The 21,668-nt window shown below is 41.2% G+C and overlaps 1 protein-coding gene across 1 annotated transcript in view; it reads left to right on the plus strand.

Moving 5' to 3' along the window:
* The first annotated feature begins 7,703 nt into the window (after positions 1-7,703).
* Positions 7,704-21,668, plus strand: part of LOC133406774 (voltage-dependent R-type calcium channel subunit alpha-1E) — an 83,956-nt gene continuing 69,991 nt past the window's right edge. The window contains exons 1-3 of the mRNA XM_061684674.1: positions 7,704-7,973; positions 19,448-19,553; positions 19,638-19,777. Coding sequence (XP_061540658.1) covers positions 7,705-7,973; positions 19,448-19,553; positions 19,638-19,777 — 515 coding nt within the window. The 5' untranslated portion in view covers position 7,704. The remainder of the gene's footprint in view (positions 7,974-19,447; positions 19,554-19,637; positions 19,778-21,668) is intronic.

Raw genomic sequence — 21,668 nt, forward strand, 5'->3', positions numbered from 1 at the left:
ATATTCAAATAATTACAATTAATTGCGATGGACCATGTATGTATGGCGACAATAAAAAACAACACGCAGTCTTCAGTTTTTGATTATTACAACATAAGAACTGTCACAGATAACAGAGCAATGACTTATGAGTTAATGCAAATGAGTAGAAAATTGCAACGGTTTAAGTAATAATAAATCCATCCAACCATTAAAGTCTACTGCCTATCATGTCCTTGCTTTTACATACTCCTTGAAGAATCTGAACATTGTGGATGATTTTATATTATATATATATATATATATATATATATATATAAAGTAATCAATGGGTTTCTTCCTCTTCAGGTTTATTACATGCACAGTCTAAAGAGATCCAATAATAGAGATGTCAATAATTCTGCCTTTGATGATATTAATGCTCCATTTTGATTGATGCTATTAGGAAGGTATTACAGTATTATAATTGATTAACACTGCAATCCGTTTCGAATTCTTGCTGCTGTCGTGTAACTAAATATAGTAACCGAAGTACAGTGGAGTAGAAATGTATCTCAAATCATATCAAAGCTTGTGTACTGAACCTCGTTCGGTTTTGCTGGTGTACCTAATGAAATGTCTGATGAGTCTTTAAATTGATTAAATAGTTAATAAAGCACTGGAGTGTATTTATCATTTGCTACATAAACGTACATAGAACAAATACATTACTGTGGTGTATATCTGGGCATCCAAGTTGCTTTGCACAAGTGTTGTGTATCTATTGAGCGAACAATGTATGTACAATATATTGCAATTGTGGAACTTGGATGCATACTTTCTACCTTTCCCCCATGTCGTCGCTATGGAAACTACTTTGGCAGTGACAGGTCATATAAACAATATGTTTCTCAAAACAGCTTTCCTGCCTGGCCTTAGCTGAAAATATTATTTTAAAAACCGACCCACTTGAAAAGGGGCGAGCAATAATCTGTAGTTGAATGGAGTCAAAGCTTTTTTAAAGACATTATTAGGGGGAGGCAAACTGTTGTGCTTAGTGGGCTCATTTGTAGATGAGGAAAAAAAAAACCTTTTGTTTATTATTTAAACAAATCAATTAAACAATTAGGCGGCACGGTGGAAAACTGGTTAGAGTGTGTGCCTCACAGTTCTGAGGATCTGGGTTCAATCCTGGCCCCGCTTGTGTGGACTTTGCATGTTCTCCCCGTGCCTTCGTGGGTTTTCTCCGGGAACTCCGGTTTCCTCCCACATCCCAAAAACATGCATGGTAGGTTAATTAAAGACTCTAAATTGTCCGTAGGTGTGAATGTGAGTGCGGATGGTTGTTTGTTTGTATGTGCCCTGAAATTGGCTGGTAACCAGTTCAGGGTGTACCCCGCCTCCTGCCCGAAGATAGTTGGGCATAGTGCTCCAACACTCCTGCGACCCTTGTGAGGATACGTGGCTCAGAAAGTGAAATTAAACAATAATTTCGTTAGATGAATTAAAAAATACTACAAAGAAGTACTTTGCTTACCTGCACGTTGTCAGCCTTGTCCATGCTTGTCGTCAAGTGTGGGCACCGCGCCAATGAAAATGTGTTGACAAGTTATTACACCGCATAAACATACACAGATACATTCCTTGTTTTACGTCACAGCTCAGTGTAAAATACCCGTCATCTCCTTCAGTTCCAGTAATAGCATTTCTTGTCACATAGTATGGTATTCTGTCCATTCATCCATTTTCTATTGCGCCTGTCCTGTCCTCCTTTGGGTTGTTGATAATTTGAGCCTATGCCAGCAGTTCTTGTTGATAGTACAACATAGTAATAGTAATGACATTTGTTCTCAGCGTTGACATTGCTAGCAAGAACTTCATATAAATGCTTCCAGTGTTTTTTAAAAAAAAAAAAAAGAAGTGGCGAACATACAGAGGAAGATTAGGACAGCTAATTTTCCGGTTTCCATTCTGTTCCTGTTCTTTTATCATCATGGATGCGCAAGCCATATTGTACTCAAAAGTCAACACAGAGACGTGAGTAGCGCTTACATTGCAAGTTAAAAATGTGTTATCCTTTGCTTATAACACTTTTCCTCTTTACCATCAATGGTAAAAAAAAAAAAAATTTAAATAAAACTCCCTTCTGGAGTGGAATTCTTATTAATGTTAATGTTCATGGTCTACTTTGTGTTAAATTTTGAATTACAGTATTAAATTTTACGACTATTTGGTAAAATGCCACAGGTTCTTTGAAAAAAGTCTTTTTTCTTGTTAACTAGCTAGTTTTATTGAAACTTTGACAACATTCCCACTTTTCCCCCCATTACATTTGAGTTCCCACGTCACTTGTCTCCAAACTGTTGCCCTCATGAGACAGGCTGATTTTGTTAGAAGCCTTCTAGGCAGAAACAACGATAACGACCAGCTTTCAGGAAAGAGCCTGCCAGGTATACACTGTATCTGCGCTCTCGTGTTCTATTTTTGGATCGAAATCTTTGCAGCTCACTACTATGTGGCACTATTTCCTGTTACCAGAGCAGACACAGTCAACCTGCTGTCAAAGGTGCGCCATGGTCACCCTTGCCACCCTGATCTTGTTAATTTGTTGTTATTACTATGGCTATGAATATAGTATGGATGCCACCAAATTATCACTGTCACCTTAAGTAATTTACTACAGTGTAGTGACTCTGACCCAGTTGCCAAAACAACCCCCACAACTTGATAAGCTGCTTTCTTCCAAGTGGCTCTGCTGTGCAAGACAACCGCTAGAAGACGCCTATATGGGACCTTAACCTAATTGGTAGCTTCCCTTCAAATCTGGATTCCCGTCTTCAAAAAGACTCCTTTCCTTTACAGGTGCAACAGCGAGACTTTGAGAACTGTTTGTCTTGATTTGAAGCCTGAACAGCATGAAATGTGATTGAACCATAAACAGTTGATTTGCCAAGACTAAAATTTAAACAGTCATTCTATATGCTTGATCTGTGAGTGAGAGTACAAAGTTGGGAGTATTTTATATTCATTCATTCATCTTTTGTTACGCTTATCCTGCCCAGGGTCGCGGGCGTGTTGGAGCCTATGAGAGGCGGGGTACACCCTGAACTGGTCGCCAGCCAATCGCTGGGCACATATAAACAAACAACCATTCGCACTCACATTCATACCTATGGGCACTTTAGAGTCTCTAAACCCACACAAACCCCGGGAGAACATGCAAAGTCAACATAGGAAAAAGAGATTCAAACCTGGAACCTTGGAACAATGAGACAGACATGCTTACCACTAATTCATGGTTCTGCTTAAATTTAGGATATTTACATCCTAAATTGTTCGGCCACATACAGGAAAACAAACATGGCATTTTAAAGCTTTGAAAGAGACAAGCAAAGCAGTCAATTCACCGTCACAGGATAAAGAGAACCTATATCATTATGTAGGATTTCAATTACAAATAATAAAAAAGAATAGTTAGAAACAGTTGAAAATGTGCAGATTTCTTGTTTTTTCTTATTGTCTTTGTAGAGTAAAAAAACATTTTCTGTACAACGGTTCCGTTAAAACTAAACATTTTCCTTAAAGTTGAGCTATACTATTTGTCATGTTTTTTTTTTTACCTCAATATATGAAACAAGTTTGAAGGTAAGTACTGAAAACTTGTAAAGACAGAACAATTTAGTACTGAATTGTTGAGATATAGCTTAAATGTATTTTTCATCATCACAGTTGACGGGATACTTTCTAGCATGAGGCCCTCCCCCACCATATAAACACCAAGCGCCCCTGTTCCATGCAGTGGCCAGTTGGCGCAATTGCCTCTACCTCATTCATTATAACCTTTAACCCATTATTATACCAGTATAGCGTGCAACTGGCCATCAAACTATGCATACAACTTAAAAAAAATACATCTTCCCTGAAGTTTAATGGTTTTTGTGTTATTTAGGCTTCAGTGTCTGCCTGATAGCAGTTGGAAGAGCTGCTGGAGGTCCGGAACAACAGCGTTAGGGCCGTTAACGCTCACAGTTGTCTGACTCACGTCCTGGGGGGGAGGAGGAGTAGGGGGAAAAAAATAATCTAGGAGGGCTGGTGTGTGTCGCACTGTGGCCGCTTGTGGCGCACCCTTCGGCGGCCACAGAAGCGTGTTGTGCCGCTGAATCCATCCATCCATTTTCTGAGCCGCTTCTCCTCACTAAGGTCGCCGGCGTGCTGGAGCCTATCCCAGCTGTCATCGGGCAGGAGGCGGGGTACACCCTGAACTGGTTGCCAGCCAATCGCAGGGCACATACAAACAAACAACCATCCGCACTCACATTCACACCTACGGGCAATTTAGAGTCTCCAATTAATGCATTTTTTGGGATGTGGGAGGAAACCGGAGTGCCCGGAGAAAACCCACGCAGGCACGGGGAGAACATGCAAACTCCACACAGGCGGGGCCGGGATTTGAATCCCACTCCTCAGAACTGTGAGGCAGACGTGCTATCCAGTCGTCCACCGTGCCGGCCTTCTTAAAAAAATTCCCAACAAAATTCTTGATGAATCTGCTTTTGAAAAGGCTATTGTTTGACAATGGATTAAACACATTGAACTCACACTCAGCTATCAAATAATCCACTTTGATAGAGCAAAAAGAAAAATATAAAGACTCCAACCATCATGTGCATGAAAGAGGCTGCTAATGCTTGGCTCAATGCTTCCCCCCCCCGCCCCTCCCAATGAAGTAGACATCATCCTGACTCCCTAATCATTCCCGCCGCCAACACCTAATTACCATAATAACCTCTTAACCTCTCAGCCAAAAAAAGCTGTGAGTGCTGCACACTCTCGGCTTGACATGAGGACAATGTAGTGCTATCATTTACTCTCATTTCAATTACACTTGTAACCTGGGGAACCTATTGGAGGTGGGGCAGGGGCATCTTCTCATCTAACTGCGAGGAAAAGTCATACTCTGTTTTTAATGTTTGTGCACTAATGAGGAAGAGGCCCCACACACACACACACCAATGATCAGTGTCCTCGTCACTGAAACACATCACTTTTCTCATTTCTTCATCGTACTGTGCTGCAACAATTCTGAAATTATCTGCCTGTGTCGTCGGGGTGAGTATTGACATAATTAATATTTAGCGATAAGTGGTGATACGTAATAAGAGTCTGATTTTAATAAGAGATCACATGAGAATTCTAATATTTTGGGAATGTTTTTAGCTGCGGGTTTAATCGAGGATACCCCAACCATCTAAAACATCCTTGTGGTGTAAGTGTGGTTCTCAAACCTTTTACAGCAAGCACCGCCTAAAATCATACTTAGCTCTGCAAGTACCATCATAATGACCGACATTAAACTGCAGTGGTGTAGTAGGCCCAAGTGTTCATTAAAAATGAGGCAGAGGTTTTAGTCCTAAAAATTATAGCCAACATTATTGTAAGCCATTGTAACATTATATGCAAAGTTTGAACATTATAGATACAGTTAAGGTGGAGGTGTGTTGTTTTCCTAGAATAAATACACTTTCAAATGTATGTTTTTTTTTTTTTTTTTTTTTTTTTTTTTTTTTAATTTGCGTGATAACACAGCACGGTGATGATAACTATAGAACAGGAAATGGCACTTTGTAAAACACGAATGGGTCTGGCTGCTCATTATAATATGAGTAATATACAAATAATTAAATATCACCCATCCATCCATTTTCTATGCTGCTTATCCTGTTCAGGGCCATGAGGACCGAGAGCCTATCCCAGCTGATTTTGTGCGAAAGGTATGCTACACCCTGGACTGGTTGCCAGTCAGTTGCAGCCTACATATACAGTGGAGACAGACATTTACACTCACATTCACACCTTCACTGTGGGAACTGAACCTCCACTACCTGCATGGGAGTCAGGCAAGTGAACAGCTCATGAAAAATACATTTTAAATACACTTTTAAACTGCACAATATTTCAGCAATTCCTAAAAAAAATTCACGATGACATTGTCACTGCTCCCTGTTCCCTTTTCTTTACATGCACTGTCAAATCTAACTTTTATTTAGTTTTATTTGACAGTGGTTAACTTCTTTTTTAAAGATGTATGATAGAAATGTTTTTTTTTTTGTTTGTTTTGTTTTTAAATATACCTGTATAGTTAATAAAGGCTTTATGATAGCATCAATTCGCGAGCTTGAACTTTATTTTTCCCAGGGAAACATTGCTTTGAAAATGGAACAACTTGGAAATTAACCAATGTCAGGATGTGATAATGTTTGATTTTCCACTGTAACTTAACAATATGTTTATTCGTACAGTTGTATTTTACAGTACAGGGGACTGTAATTTAACTATAAAGACAGTAAGATCATGAACATCAGTTGCGCATGATTAAAATGTGGTAAACTGATATAATTTTCCCCTCGTCTCCTTTAAAATAAAATAATATACTCTAAAAATATCTATAATACATAATCTGTAATAATATTTTATTATTACAGATTATTTATTATAGATAGCACGGTGGACGACTGGTTAGAGCTCAGCCTCACATTTCTGAGGACCCGGGTTCAATCTCCGGTTCCGCCTGTGTGGAGTTTGCATGTTCTCCCCGTGCCTGCGTGGGTTTTCTCCGGGCACTCCGGTTTCCTCCCACATCCCAAAGACATGGATGGTAGGTTAATTAACAACTCTAAATTGCCCGTCCGGCCCCCGAAAACAGCAAAATTCCTTTTTTTTGGGGGGGGTTTTAAATAAGAAAATTGCTAAGCTAATCTTAGCCCCTCCCTTATATACAGTACAAAGCTTGCCTCTTAGTACAGACATACAGTACTTCCTTGGACCAAATGTAATACTTTCCTTTTTAGATAGGGATTTGGCATCATCTTGTATACATCTTATAATGTACAGTACTGTTGAGGGCAATTTTCCTATTAAAAACCAAAAAAACAAAAACAAAAAAAACAATTTTGCTGTTTTCGGGGGCCGGACGGATTAATTGCATTTGTATTCATTTCAATGTAAGAAGGACGGTTTGAGATGTGATACGATTAAACTCGTATCTCAAGGTACCACTGTAGAATCCTTTGATTATGAAAACAACCATCAGCCCTCCTTGTCCCTGTATGAGCACTATAAGTAAACAAATATTTGACGTTGTCCTTCACATTGTGTCAATAATAACAGGTGATCTATTTGCATGAAGACACATCGTGCAGGTCCGGGCTCCTAATTGTATTTTATTTTTTTTATTTTTTTTTGTGCGGTGAAATAATGGATATGTCTCCCTCCCTCCCACTGCATTTCAGCTCTCTCGTTTTTTTTGGGGGGGGGAGGGTGTGGGGGGGGGGGCAAAGTTTATTTCTTCGTCATGTTTTGTGCGCGAGGATTGAAGCGCCGTAATTGCTGGATTCTTTCAAATATCGTCGACTCGATGTGACCTGTTGCAGCTTCTCGCAATCTGTTTGAACTCGCGTGTTTTAGGATACATTTTAGTTTTACGCACAGCGAATCCAAGGCTGGAAAGTAATCGTCAACTTGTTGTTTTTTTTTTTTTTTTTGACCACACGAATCGAAGACGCTGAAAATGTTTTGATGTGCTTTTTGTAAGTGAAAACTCACGATGGTGTGATTGACCACGAAGAGCCGTCGAGCGCAGCACCGCGCCCTGTTTGACCACACCGCCCCTGGTCGTCTCGTCACCCCCTATCGCGTGCTTATCTTTTTTTTTCTTTTTTCTTTTTTTGTTTTCTCCGCCTGGACAGAATGGCCCGCTTCGGAGACGACGTTCCGGTCTTGCTGAGCACCGGCGACGGCGGCTCGGAGCGCAACAGGAGCCGCGATGGAGCGGCCGCGTCCACGGGCGGCGTGTCCCCCGCAGCATTCAAGCAGACCAAAGCGCAGCGTGCCCGCACCATGGCCTTGTACAACCCCATCCCCGTCCGGGAGAACTGCTTCACCGTCAACAGGTCTCTGTTCATTCTTGGGGAGGACAACGTGGTCCGCAAGTACGCCAAGAAAATCATTGAGTGGCCATATCCTTTTCTTTTAACATGCTGCACACAAAAGCGCTTTTAATGTTCGCGACATGTTCAAACACCGTATAACGTTCATTAACTCATGTGAGATATTAATGTACCGATGTCTGTCAACTACTAACGAATACGAAGTGTTTCAAAGAGACGACACACCACAATGCGTAAAACAGGACGCGCACAATTCAGCACCATGGATCGCATCCTCGATCGCCAGTATCACACCAGCCACTCTATTAGGTACATCTGCACGCGATGATGGGATCACTGGAACCAAACAATCTGTCTTACTGAATATAATAATGCTCGTTTTTAGAGATGCGGTATGTTAACACAGGAAGGCTACAGATTCGAACCCCCTACCTCAGAACTGCGAGGCGGCTGTGCTACCCTATGTGTTATATTACCATTCAGACAGGTGGCCCATTATACAGTATACTGTTTCATTTTGTGTTGTGGCTCTTGTAAGATTCCTTTGCCCCAATAATTACGAAGGAACCTTTCTACCAGTTGCTGTGACTTTCGGCTTGTCCCGTCAGGGGTCACCACAGCCATTCACTCGCGCAATTTGTCAATTTGTCTGGCGCTGACGCTGTCAACCCTTTGCTTTTAATGCGGGATTCCTAGGTAATGGACCTTTTTACAAATAAACCCCACAAAGATTTGTAACTAATCAAATTGCATCACCTTTCCCACTACTTTTACTTCAAATCCTACCAAATTATACGGATTTCCTTTAGCCTGTCACAGTGTATTGACGCGACTTGCTCGTCTGTTTATTAGGAATGCACTGATGATTCAGTCACTGAAAGGTTTTTCTTTTGTCACCAAAACGGTCCACATTGAACAGTCGCTTTTCGCTGTTCCTATCGGGGATTGCTTGGCACTCGCTATTTTGTGCCGCCCCCAACTACCGACGAGCGAGAACTGGCTAGCTAACGCGGCTAAGCACGATGCGGAGCCACAGAGCCAAAGGTCTGCTTCGCGTCCAGTGTCAACGCAATTTAAGTCTCAAATCTTCGCCTCTGTGGCAGCAAATACGCTTCATTTCTGAAAAGTATCGTTGTTACAAACAGAGGGGGAGGAGTAACTAACAGGAGAAGGACGGAGAAGCCATGCTAATTGCTAAGCTATCGTAACATGTAGTATCCAAACACAAAAATAAGTGAATGGATGATGCAGTACACTTGTCACATAGGTCCGGCTGGAACCGCGTTTTAACTGAGCGTAACCAACTTATTAACTGTCTTGAAAGAAAATAACACAGTGACACAGGACAGACGCCGCCTGCAACCGGGAATGAATTTGTACACCATCGCGTACGTCACCTGGGAACAAGGTCTGTAAGTTTAAAAATACATTCATATAATGAATATTTATACATGATAAGATCATGTTTCTTAGTCCCACAATGAGGATATTTGCATCATTTCAGATGCAATAGTTGATACGGGAAATACAAAAATAGCAAGCAAGAGAAACCTAGACTGTTGGTCCTGCAAAAACTATCCAATCCAGTTGATCGGCAATGTTATTTGTTTGTTTGTAGAATAGAGTACTGAGTTTTAATTTTGACTCTTGAGATCTGATTAAGATCTGATTTGATAGACTTGATTTCTTTATTACAGTTGAAAACAGAATCGGTAAAGGCCAATTAATCCATCGACAGATGTTTTTGATGGTAGCATGTTGAAATCTCCTATATTTGGATTCAGGCTGTAACTACGTCTGCCTTTACACATTTGGTGCAATGCATACGTTAAAATGACAAATGTCGAAGCTGCAATTTCTTAACAGTTACGATTGTAGAGTAATGATAATGTTGTGTAATTAAACAGTATGTAGATCTATTTTGTATCCCATTACTTGACATAATATACTGCAATAACTGTCCCGCGGTAATTTTCTTGACATAATCTTAAAAACACGTAAATTCAGCCAAATTGTTATGGAAGTGAATTTATATTCAGTATGTTGGCAGCTCTGCAGTTATTGCCATAAATGCAATTTCACTAATAAATGACACAGTTATTTATTTTGGTGTTTCGGTTTTCAGCCTTGGTTTCCCTATGTTGGGTTTTCGGTTATGGTCAGGAATTTTCATTTCATTTCAGTGCATCACTACTCTTTATGTTTATCCTTATGGTTATGTAGACAAAGAATTTCGGATGTAAATAGCCTAAATTAAGGCAGCATCAAGGCTCTGAGGTTCTAAGTTTGAATCCAGCCTTCCAGTGTGGAGTGTGCATATTCTCCGTGTGCTTGCGTGGGTCTTCTCCGGGTACGCTGGCTTTTTCTCACATTTCAAAAAGAATACATGCTAGGTTAATCGAAGACTTAAAATTTTCCACAGGTGTGAATGTCTTTGTAAATGGTTGTTTGCCCTGCGGGTGGCTGGCAACCAGTCCAGGTTGTACTCCCCCTCTCTTCCAAAATCAGCTGGGATAGGATCCAGCTCACCTATGACCCTCATGAGGAGAAGCATGATAGAAAATGGATAGATGAGGGTTTTAAGTGTATATCAACCCATATTTTCATCAAGAAAATGAATAGTGCAATACGTTACTTGCAAATCCAAATACTTCCACGGGTCTATTCTTGTGTCAAAGAATAATTCACAAGAACTTTATCACGTTAATTGGCTACTGTAACAGGAGGTTCTCAAGCCGCATTATTATTGCATCTGTGCTCACATGCATACTGGTCGGTATTGGTGCTGTGCGTGCTGTGCGTGCGTGCGTGCGTCTGGGTGTTTGTGGTGCAGCTCACCAGGTGTCCAGGCCAGGTGTGCCCTCTTCTCTGCTATTGTTGTGTTCAATACAGCAGCCTTGTGAATATCTGGATGGGCCACTGCCGGCTTAAAAAAGAAGAAGAAAAAAAAGAGCAGTCTTTTGTGAACCGTGTTTCCTCTGCATTTGCCCGTTCATTGGAGTTATTAAAAATAGAGTTCCAATGAAATCTCATCAACAGGCCATGGGGAAATTGTTTCAAACATTGGTTCTCAATTCAGCACATTTGCCTCACAGTTCAAATCCCGGCCACGCCTGTGTGGAGTTTGGATGTTCTCCCCGTGCCCGCGTGGGTTTTCTCCGGGTACTCTGGTTTCCTCCCACATCCCAAAAACATGCAGGATATGTTAATTGAAGACTCTAAATTGCCCGTAGGTGTGAATGTGAGTGTGAATAGTTGTTTGTTTGGCTGACGACCAGTTCAGGGTGTACCCCGCCTCTTGCCCGAAGATAGCTGGGATAGGCTCCAGTAGCACGCGGCCCTAGCGAGGATAAGCGGTACAGAAAAATGTATGGTTCTCAATTCTTGTCACACTGGGACCCTCATTTTTCTATTGTTACGGCCCAACAGAAGTTAGGATAGAGAACATGTATTGTTCAAAAACAGCCTTTGAAAACATGAATATCATATTTTTAAACATAATTACTCATGCTTACATGTTTTCAGAGCAACTTATTAAGAAACTGAATATGAACATAACTGCACTGTACAAAAATGCATCTTGACACTGATCTCTTCTTTTTAGGACACAAAGTCCAACACAAATAGTTTGTCTTCTTTTTAGCAATGGAAGGCTGCAGACCAAAGAAACTGTAACAGTTTTAACAGTCTGATTTATGCTATACATTTTTTTTTTTTAACAACCTGTCCGCAACCTAACCGTGATCCACTTTTGGGTCCTGACCCACCAGTTGAGAATCAGTGTTGAGACTTTTGGCTATGGTCTTATAAACCAAATGCAATACTTGCACCATCATCACTGTACAATTTTGAAATGCTTTAAATGAAAGGATGATGTGTGTTGTAGGGACAGGAAGTGAAGCAAGCAGACTGAGTAACATGCAGGTTATAGTGCTGTCCTGGAGGGAGTGTCCTATTACATCTAATGAGCTCTTCTGTGCATGATTAACAGATATTAAGAAGAATTATACGTAACGATATCTGATTGCTGTGTCATAAACTATCGCAACAAGTCATGACTCACTGTATTATACTGTTAGCTAATATGTTTTATGGAGGAAAGATGCTTGAATGGTGCTGTGCTCCGTTCAGTGAATCAGCTTGAAGGCACAGAATCTGTCAAGGAGTTGCAAAACTGAATACGTACACATCGTTTGCATCCATTCCAATTCAATCTAATGCCTTTATTCAAACAAAATGGACATTTTCCAGTGGGCCAGACACACAGTCAACCACATAGATGCACATATAGGTATAAAAAAACAACAGGACATTAAAAGTTCTTAGACAAAATGCACTCACACAACGCCTTGACTCAGACCGTGTATCTCAAAAAGTGGTAGCGAGTCACTGAAAGTTTAGCAAACAAAGGAAACTGTTACAGCTACTTAAGATATAGCACTACTTCACTCCCCCAAAAGTTGGGGATGTTCTGCTTTCGTGAGAAATTTCAGAATGAACCTAAAGTATACAAATCGACCAATACGTTTTGCCTTTCGGTGACTCTTCCAGTCTTTCTGTACCTCTGTTGCAACCTGCTGATGATACTCTAAGCTCAGTGGCCACTGACCTCTGAGAACCTCCTATTTCTCAACTTCTCGCTCGTACACGGGAATGTCATTTTTGTCGCAAAAGCTCACGTGATAGGATGTCATTTTTGACTGCCTGTTACATTTGCATGAAATTTCTAATTGCAGCTAAACCAGTAGCAGCCAGTTGGACACTCATGTTAAGTCACATTCGGACACATCGCTTGGTGTACGGTGGTCCTAATTGAACCAGGAAATGTATTGGTCCATAATGTATCAATCAGCAGTTGTGAAAGTTGTGCAAAAAGTACTGAAACATTGAACAGTTGTACGTGCATTCAAAAGTTTAGAGCCGGTCAAATTAAATTCCCCTGGAAAGCTTATAGTGCATTTTCGGTTCATCCTGAAATATCAGTTGAAAGCCGAGTGTCGCTAACATTTGGTGAGTAGTTTGTGTAGCAGTCCTAGTGCTGTGAATTTAAATTTGCTTACTTATTCAACTTCCCTTCTCACCCATTGTAGAGGCGCTAAACCATCTTTTGCAATACAGTATTACCAAAATCTAAAGAAAAAACCGAACACCCATTTGCAGCCATTTTACTCACGCTCCAGCTTGTGCAGACCTCAGATTCATATCTGCACTCTTAACTATACTGTATAACAATGATGAATGGCCACTACTAGCTTAATTGACACCTCTAGGATCAGAGCACCTTAGCTTGCTTTCAAAGGTCCATATTGTTCCCTTAAATTAATGAGCGACCTATTAAGATATCTTCCCCATCCACATGCCATCTATTACAAGAAGGTAGAGAGCATACAATTTTTTTTTTTTATTATTATTTTTTTTTAATAGGAAGTTGAAGTCACCTTTCAAAATGTACATGCTTAAAACTGCATGACCCATGTGCAGTCTGTGCAGTAAATCTCCTAAAGGTCACCTGTGCATTCAATCGAGCATCGCTCACCTCTCCGTGAGAGGCTTTATTTTAATAGGAGTGCTAAATGAACATCAGAATCAGAATCATCTTTATTTGCCAAGTATGTCCAAAAAACACACAAGGAATTTGTCTCCGGTAGTTGGAGCCGCTCTAGTACGACAACAGACAGTCAATTGACAGAGAACACTTTTGAGACGTAAAGGCATTGAGAAACAAAAAACAGTCACTGAGCAATAAAGAGTTGCTAGTTATCTGGTAATGCCGGTACAAATATATATATATATTTTTTTTTGACAATTGTGCGAAAGGATGCAGAGTCCTCGAGCACTTAGAGCAGTTCGAATGACTAATATTGCAATAGTCCGGTGCAATGACCATTGTGCAAAGGGCGCCCGAGACTTCAAGGAGTGTATGCAGTTTAAAGTGACGAGTAGTGCGATAATCTGGGACAACGTCGATTGTGCAAATGTTGCAGATACTCCTCAGTCAGTGTGCAAGTGGTGCAGATGCTACTCTGGCATGAGTGGCCATTATTGGTCAACAACAGATATGCAAATAGTGCAGCGTGGCGAGACTACTACAGTGAGTGCACGGGTAATATATAATTGGCCCGACAGAAATGATGACATCGCTTGAACTATTCATCTTAAAAAGGCAGATGTAAGAACATATTGTAGCCGTGAGTGCACTCGGTCTATGTGCAAGGACTAATGGCAAGGACATGGCTCCTTATCTGTCGGAAGTTAGAGGGAATGCGGAGAGGAAGTAGCTCGAACAAAACACCCGGGACGAGTTTATCTTTTAAGGCTGATGGAAGACTGGCAGCTGCTCCTCCTTTTTGATCCCCCTGGGTCTCCCTGAAGCGGGAAATATCCCATTGAGAGCCTACGCCGCTTAATAATTTATATTGAGAATGAATCATTTCATTATTGCACAGGGATGTAAGCGTGTAGGTTGGCTCTTCAATTTGACTGATTAGTCATTATATTTTGTTTAAGTCTATATTTGTTATATAATGTACAGTGTTGTGGAGTAATTTTATTACAAAATGTATGTAATCGTAATCTATTACATTGCTGGTTGAAAATGTGTGATTAAATTACAGTTGCTTTTGGAAATTTAACTTCCTCCTTCAAAAGGCGACGCTTGCGATTGGCTCTCTCTGCTCATGCGTCATTCTAAAGAAATGATTTTTGGAGGGGTCATCAGAAAATCTAAGTGGCCAGCGGTTTTTCACAAGCCCATTCTGTATTTCATGAGTGTATACCGCTAAGGTTCAATGCCCCAGTCACGCATAGCGCGCTTAGTCCTCTTTTAAAGGAGCATTGACTTTTTTTTGAAGGATTTCATCTGTATAGTGTTTGACTTTTTTTTTTTTTATGCGAAATTCCCTCATCTGTTGTCTGGTTTGTCATATGAAGTTACAGTGGCTAAATTGTGCACATTTGTCATTAGGTCAACATAGTATCATGTCCTCCACATGCTTATCATGTCATTCAAAATTAAGAAATGTGATGAAATGGAATTCGTTATGTTACTTTGAGAAAGTAATTGAAATAGTTATACTGTAATACTATTACATTTTTAACAGGGTAACTTGTACTAATTCCAACCAACTACATTTGCAAAGTAAAATATCCATCTCTGATAATGTCTTAGGATTGGGTGATATTATAATCATTCAATTTCATGCAAAATATAACAACAAAAAGCTTTTTTAACACATTTAAAACAAAAACATCTTCCTACGCACTTCTTAAATTAGTTTTTAGCATTAAAGTACCTTAAAGTTATGTGAATAATACAAACAGGTATGTTGTCTCCCAGCTTGCCGTTGGTTTCTAATCAGTTTACAGCAAAACCTCTGAAGCAACCGCTGAAATTTTCAGGGAACGTACACATCTAAAGTTGCACAGCAGAATCCCACAAGACTTCAGCTCAGGCAGCACCCGATGCATCGGTCCCTGACCTTATTAGACTGGTTTCATGTAAAGCAATACTGTATTTTGTAGAACCGGCATAGAAGCAAAAACAAAAACAATTAGTTTCAAATATAACTCACCATGATGTTGAATGCAGTTGTTGTTGTAGTTGTTAGTCGGAGCCCTGCACTTGTTTCCCGTCAATGAGCCGTTCCCATCTTGAGGTGATGGGAGAGAATGACAACCGAAGTGTGTTTCTTTTTCCCAGTCTTCGCCGTAACTTTGATTTGATCGGCGCCGTTGCGGATGATCTCTCTTCACAAAGATAGGATGTTGGAAATGGAAGCAAGGTATTCAGGGCTATTTTTTGGGGCAATTTTGAAGGCCTCATTGCCTCATTTCCATACATATACACGAGAATCACCTGTAGCGATAAACGCGTATTTTAAGTAGACTGCGAATATTGTCTCTTAATTGTAGCTTTGTTTTTCTTGGAAGGTGTAGGCTCTTTCTCTGTCTCATTATTTGACCCTTTCGCTTCTCTGAAGAACCTCATTTTCACTGGCTTGTTGGCTTACTTTTTACTCCCCTGTAGTACATGACCGACACAAGAGGTTTGATGTGTTCACAGGGAGAGGCGGTTGCACTTGATTTTTCAAAAAAAAACTCTTTCAGACTCTGATGATCAATAAAATATTTTTTGTTCTGTCCCTTTGTGTGGTTCGGTACCAAATGGTTCAAGGACCAGTACCGGTCTGCGTTTGATTAGAGACCACTGATCTAAGGGATTAATAGAAACATAATCTTCATTTGCATTTGTCATCAAAACTGATGTTGACAGCAAGCTTTGTTATTATATTTAGCTCTTGACAATGGTTAACCAATTGTATTTCCATCATTTCCTTTGGCAAAAATCTAAATATTTCTATTTTAAATCCCCCAAAAATCAAAGGTCGCCCAGCATCGCATGTTCCTATTACCTAAGGCAGTTTCCCCATTTACTTCTTCACCAGAAGTTGAATAAGAGTTGACTTTGTCTTGCAGAGCTGGCTGACTGATGGGTGACTGCATTTATCTTCGAAATTGATTCTCAGAAGCAGCCTGCTGATGTGTGAAGGTGATGCGTCATCGTAGAGGGGATGACTGTCAAATATAGTTAATAGGCACATCGTTTAAGTTGCAATCTTTCTTAATGTCACACGCTTTTTCAATAGCTTGGTCTCACTATAATTAGCTGAAAGGTGCCGTCTGCAATTTTCATTTTTCAGTGTTCCCGTTAAGTGAGGTTCAGAAACCAGAAATTCCTTTTCTACTTTCACCTCCAGTGTCACAGTATGTGGATGTGAACTGGGGCTCGAGCATATTGGCGGTCGGGCACGGCATCACGGCCCGTCTCCATGTCTATTTTTACACGCATGTTTTGAGGAATTGCAGTGCAGTGCCAAGCGTCATTGTGACTCACAGGATCGCTCACGAGCCGCTTGACTGATGACGCCTGTGCATGAGCGGTGAGACCACATCACTCAGGGAGGAAAGGAATGGTGACTTAACAGACACTTGTTGAGTCTGTAACTTTAACAAAATGGAATTATATTCTCGTCTCAGTGTAACACGCTTAGCTTCACAAGAGACGTATGCTTTTTTCTCACAATTTAAAACAGTTCTCAGGTTACTTAATAACATGTCTATGTCAAAATACCCACTTGACAGTATTTTTTTGTCTTCCTCGAATGCCTGTTTTGATGGGGCTGCCCTTTTTGATGCAAATGCCCCAAGACCAATGGACCTGGACCTATGTGGGTATGGATTCCATTACCATGACAACCAGGGGCGGACCTCGGGGTGGCTGCACGTTGAGCCCCGAATCTAAACAAAACGAAACAAAAACAGCAATTGGGGCCACATTTGGGTCTTAAGGGGACACCTTTGGCCAAGATTTTTTTTCTCCTATTTTGTTCATTATGTGGTTCAAACTGCACATGTAATCATGCAATCTAGCTTAGCTACCCCAGTAACCACCTCGCAGCATTGACTTTTGGCTCTCAGAGAAACCTGTTGCCGTGGATACCTCCTTCCATCTTGTTTTTCTCCCTGATTTCCTCCTTCCATCTCCTTCTGTCACTCCCTCCTGTTGACTGCTGTTTAAGTGCACGAAGGCAGCATTTATCTTATCAGCATGAGATAAACATACAATAAGAATGAAAACAGCACGTCATGCCGATGCAGCTATTATCTCATTAAGACGATTTCTTGTCTGCGGCTTGCTGATGGCCTCCCAAATGTGTTACAGCCCCCCTGAGCCAATGTAGAGTGCTGCCCAGGTTCAAGTTAGACCTGGTGGGTGATAGCATTTGTATTAACTCTTTTTATTCAGCCTCTCATAACTCACATGCCCCCGAGTAACCCCGCTGCGTATCACCAGCCGCGCAATATCGATCTGTAAGGTGTCAGCCTAATTTGGTCTTATTGCCTCCCACTTCTTCTTCTCCTCCTCCTCCTCACCCACTTGTTTCTCAAACATCAGCCTATCTCCTCCTTCCCGACCACTTTCTCGTCCGTATCTCCTTGACGCCACCTTCCTTCATCCTCGCTTTTCCCTTTCCTTTACCGTATGAAGTTTGAGGAGGACATTTTTGGTGCATTCGCAGCCGAGATAAGGTGTCAGTCTGACTGAGTTTGTAACAAGGTGTTCATTTTCTTCTTTTAATTATTATTATTCAGAAGAACAGTAATAGTCTCGCTGTCACTAGCTTACAATAATGACTTTGCAATAGCAGTGCCAACGTGATTGACTATATTAGAAGCCAGTTTCTGTAGGGTGCAAGAAAAAATTGGGGTGTGAAATATGAGGTGAGTGTCGTATGAAATGTCAGGTACGGGTTATGGATCATACACTCACTACCCACAATATTAGGCACACCTTAATGAGAACCAATACATTCTGCATTTTAAAAAAATTCTGTTTTGCTTTCCACTTTCAGAAGTATTCATTTAACAAAATGTTTACTACTGTGGTCGCAGTTTGTAATGGGCTCATGGTAGGCGAGCGCATAGTCAAACTCAAGGCCCGGGGGGCACATCATTTTATGTGGCCCGCCAAAGAAAAGCATGTTGCATCGACTTCATGTTTCTTTTTAGAAATAAAAAAAAAATGCCACAATTGCAAATTTTCTACACTTTTAAACGTTTTTTTTTAACGTTGATATCTTTTTACTGGCTTCTGATTTCAAAACTAGCTGTCCATCAATTTGTTGTGTAAATGTAATAATATGAGGTGATCATAAAGTTTTATGGGTTCAAGTCATAACGGCCCTCTGAGGTAAACCATAACGACGATGTGGCCCGCGAGAAAAATGTGTTGGACGTTTTGATGTCCTGGGTTTGAATCCCAAGCTTTTCGAATCTGTGTGGCCCTGGCATGCCAAGCATGCCTCCCCATGCTTGTGTGAGTTTTCTGTGCATATTCTGGGCTTGCTCCTGCATGCTGAAAAACACCCATCTTTGGTTCACTGAGGACTCTAAATTGACCATAGGCGTGAATGTGAGTGTGAATATTTGTTTGTCTATATGTGCCTGCGATTGGCTGATGAAAAGTCCAGGGTGTAACTTGCCTTTGAGGACAAGCAATATAGAAAATGAAGGGATGAATGAATAAATAGTTTGTAGTGTTGCTCAGCTGCACCGCATCATGCTGAGAGCATCTGCTGCTAACTACAAAAATTAACACGTATTCTAAATAAATACAAGAATAAACCATTCTTTTTTTTCATGAAAATACTACCTCTGTGACAGTGTTACTACTGAGCATGAGTAAGCAGGATTAAACAAAAACTACAAAACCATTTCCCACTAAACTTTGTAGAGAATTTTTAGGTTCACATTCGCTGTTACATTTCGCTTGCACTGGGATCGAGTGAGTTGGAGATCAACCACATTCAGCAGATAAAAGTATTGTGAAAAATGTGGTCTTGCACAATACTGCCCCAGCGTCACGTGACACTTAAAGCGAATACAGCTCTTGTATTGGATCTCCTTTGGTCATTTCCTGCTGCCTTAAATGAATAGCCCTTTCCAAAGTGAGCCAACGTAGTTCCTTAACTTCCTCCCGTCACTCCGTTTGAGTACATGATCCTCACCACCATCATCGCCAACTGTATCGTTCTGGCTCTGGAGCAGCACCTGCCCGGAGAGGACAAGACGCCGATGTCAAAGAGACTGGTGAGACATGATATATATGCATATTCAACCTCAATTGTAATTGAAATGTTGACTAAGACTCTCTCGCTCGCTTTGCCCCAACAGGAGAAGACCGAGCCCTACTTCATCGGGATGTTCTGTTTGGAGGCGGGGATAAAGATCATTGCCCTTGGCTTCGTATTTCATAAAGGCTCCTACCTCAGGAATGGGTGGAACGTCATGGATTTCATTGTGGTGCTCAGTGGGTGAGTCTGTGCGACATGCTCTCACCAGCATTAGGGCTGTAAAGCATGGTGTCCTAGTGGTTAGCACATCTGCCTCATAGTTCTAAGGTCCAGGATTTGAATCTTGGCTTTTCCTGTTTTTCTCCGGGTACTTTATTAGGTTCTCTCAAGACTCTTAATAATCTATTGGTAGTCTGTTGGTGGGCTAATGGTCTATATGTGCCCTGTGATTGGCTGGCGACCAGTTTAGGGTGTACCCTGCCGCTCACCCAAAGTTAAATTGGATAGGCTCTCACTCACCTATGACAAGTGCTATAAAAAAATGGATGGATGGATAAAGTTAAGCGATGCATTGATTTTTTTACCCAAACTATTACTATAGTACATCTTATTCTGCATGGGGCAGGGATTTTTCAGTGGGGTGGCCCAAATACGGTGCTGTTCGAAATCTTTTGTTGCCCCTGCACGGGGGGCTATCAGGGGTGTCCGCCCTTCAGTCTATGGTGGCCACGGCCACCCCTGACCACCCCCTGACTCCGCCCCTATTATGGAATCCTTTTGTGAATGCAAGCTCAACAGTGTGGATTGTAGAATTTGGAAGGAGAGTGTTCGTTTCCATTATTCAATCAATGACATTTAGTCAAATACGCATCCCTAATAAACAGTGGCCCGCGCGGTACCCTGGGAGTGCCCGATGTCGTTCGATCTCGGAAACTAAGCAGGGTCGGTCCTCGTGAGTACTTCGATGGGAGACCACCTTGGAATACCAGGTGCTGAGCTTGGGCAGTGGGCCAATCACCTGCTCCCATAAAAACCTACAGATTACAGAAACCGCAATTGCGGCCTACGTGTGCCTCATGGCACTGAGAGCTCTAACTAACTAGCTAACTAATAAATAGTGGTGGACTGTGAATTTGGCACACCACTATCACATCACAATTATAGAAGCCATCAAAAACACAATTAAAAAAACAAACAAAAAAAAAACATGCAACTGTGCCACTTACATCATCTAGACTAACAGTTTGGAATGAGTATTTATCCAATAACATGACAAAAAAAAAACATTTAAATAGATACTCTGTTAACCATCTACACATCTTAAGAGCAGCAATGAGAAGGTGAGCTTTACAATATCAAAGAAGGCGCTTGGTAAGGAAGCATATTAACCTGATGCACACACACACGCACACGTTTGCGCACACTCATGAAATATTAAGCAATTCACCGTACGACGGGTTTCTGACGGCATTCTTAGAGAATTATATATGATTCCGGCGTCTTCCATTATTGATGAGTCCAATTGAAGCTCGGGCTCAAGGATGCGCCTCTCGCGGCAGGGGAGAGGAAGGATGCGAGGTCGGAGCGGAGACGACCATGAGGAGGAGGGTGAAGGGTGGCTCGCTAGCCTGTTGATCAATTGCCATCGCTTGAGGAGAAGTTGCTGTTGGTCCGAAATTAGAAGCTTCATTAAAACACGGTGAGACGGGCAGTTGTTAATGGATTATTCCAACAGCAGCTGCTTGCTCGGGCACAGACGGGGAAAGGAATAAGACAACAGAGGCTCTCACAGGGGTGAGACGTGTCGTTATCAGACTTGCTATGCATGTGTATAGATCAGAGGCAGCTGTGAAAGAAATCTCTTGTGCACAATATGATATGCTTTGCCCAAACGATTCCCATCCAAAAGCATCTCTTTGCTTTTGTTTATGATCCTTGGGTTGCGTATTTGCCGATATTACCTGGACTGTGCGGAACATTAACTATATCAGTTCATCGATGCAAAGTTATAGTTGTAATGTTATTAGTAAAAGGAGAGCAATCTCTCTTTGAATGTTCTGAACTCCCATTTCCATGCCAGTGTTCCACTCAGCTGGATAATGCTTTCCAGAAAAGTTGTCATGTGTCGCTC

The sequence above is a fragment of the Phycodurus eques genome, chromosome 8, assembly GCF_024500275.1.
Source record: "Phycodurus eques isolate BA_2022a chromosome 8, UOR_Pequ_1.1, whole genome shotgun sequence".
Classification (NCBI taxonomy): Eukaryota; Metazoa; Chordata; class Actinopteri; order Syngnathiformes; family Syngnathidae; genus Phycodurus; species Phycodurus eques.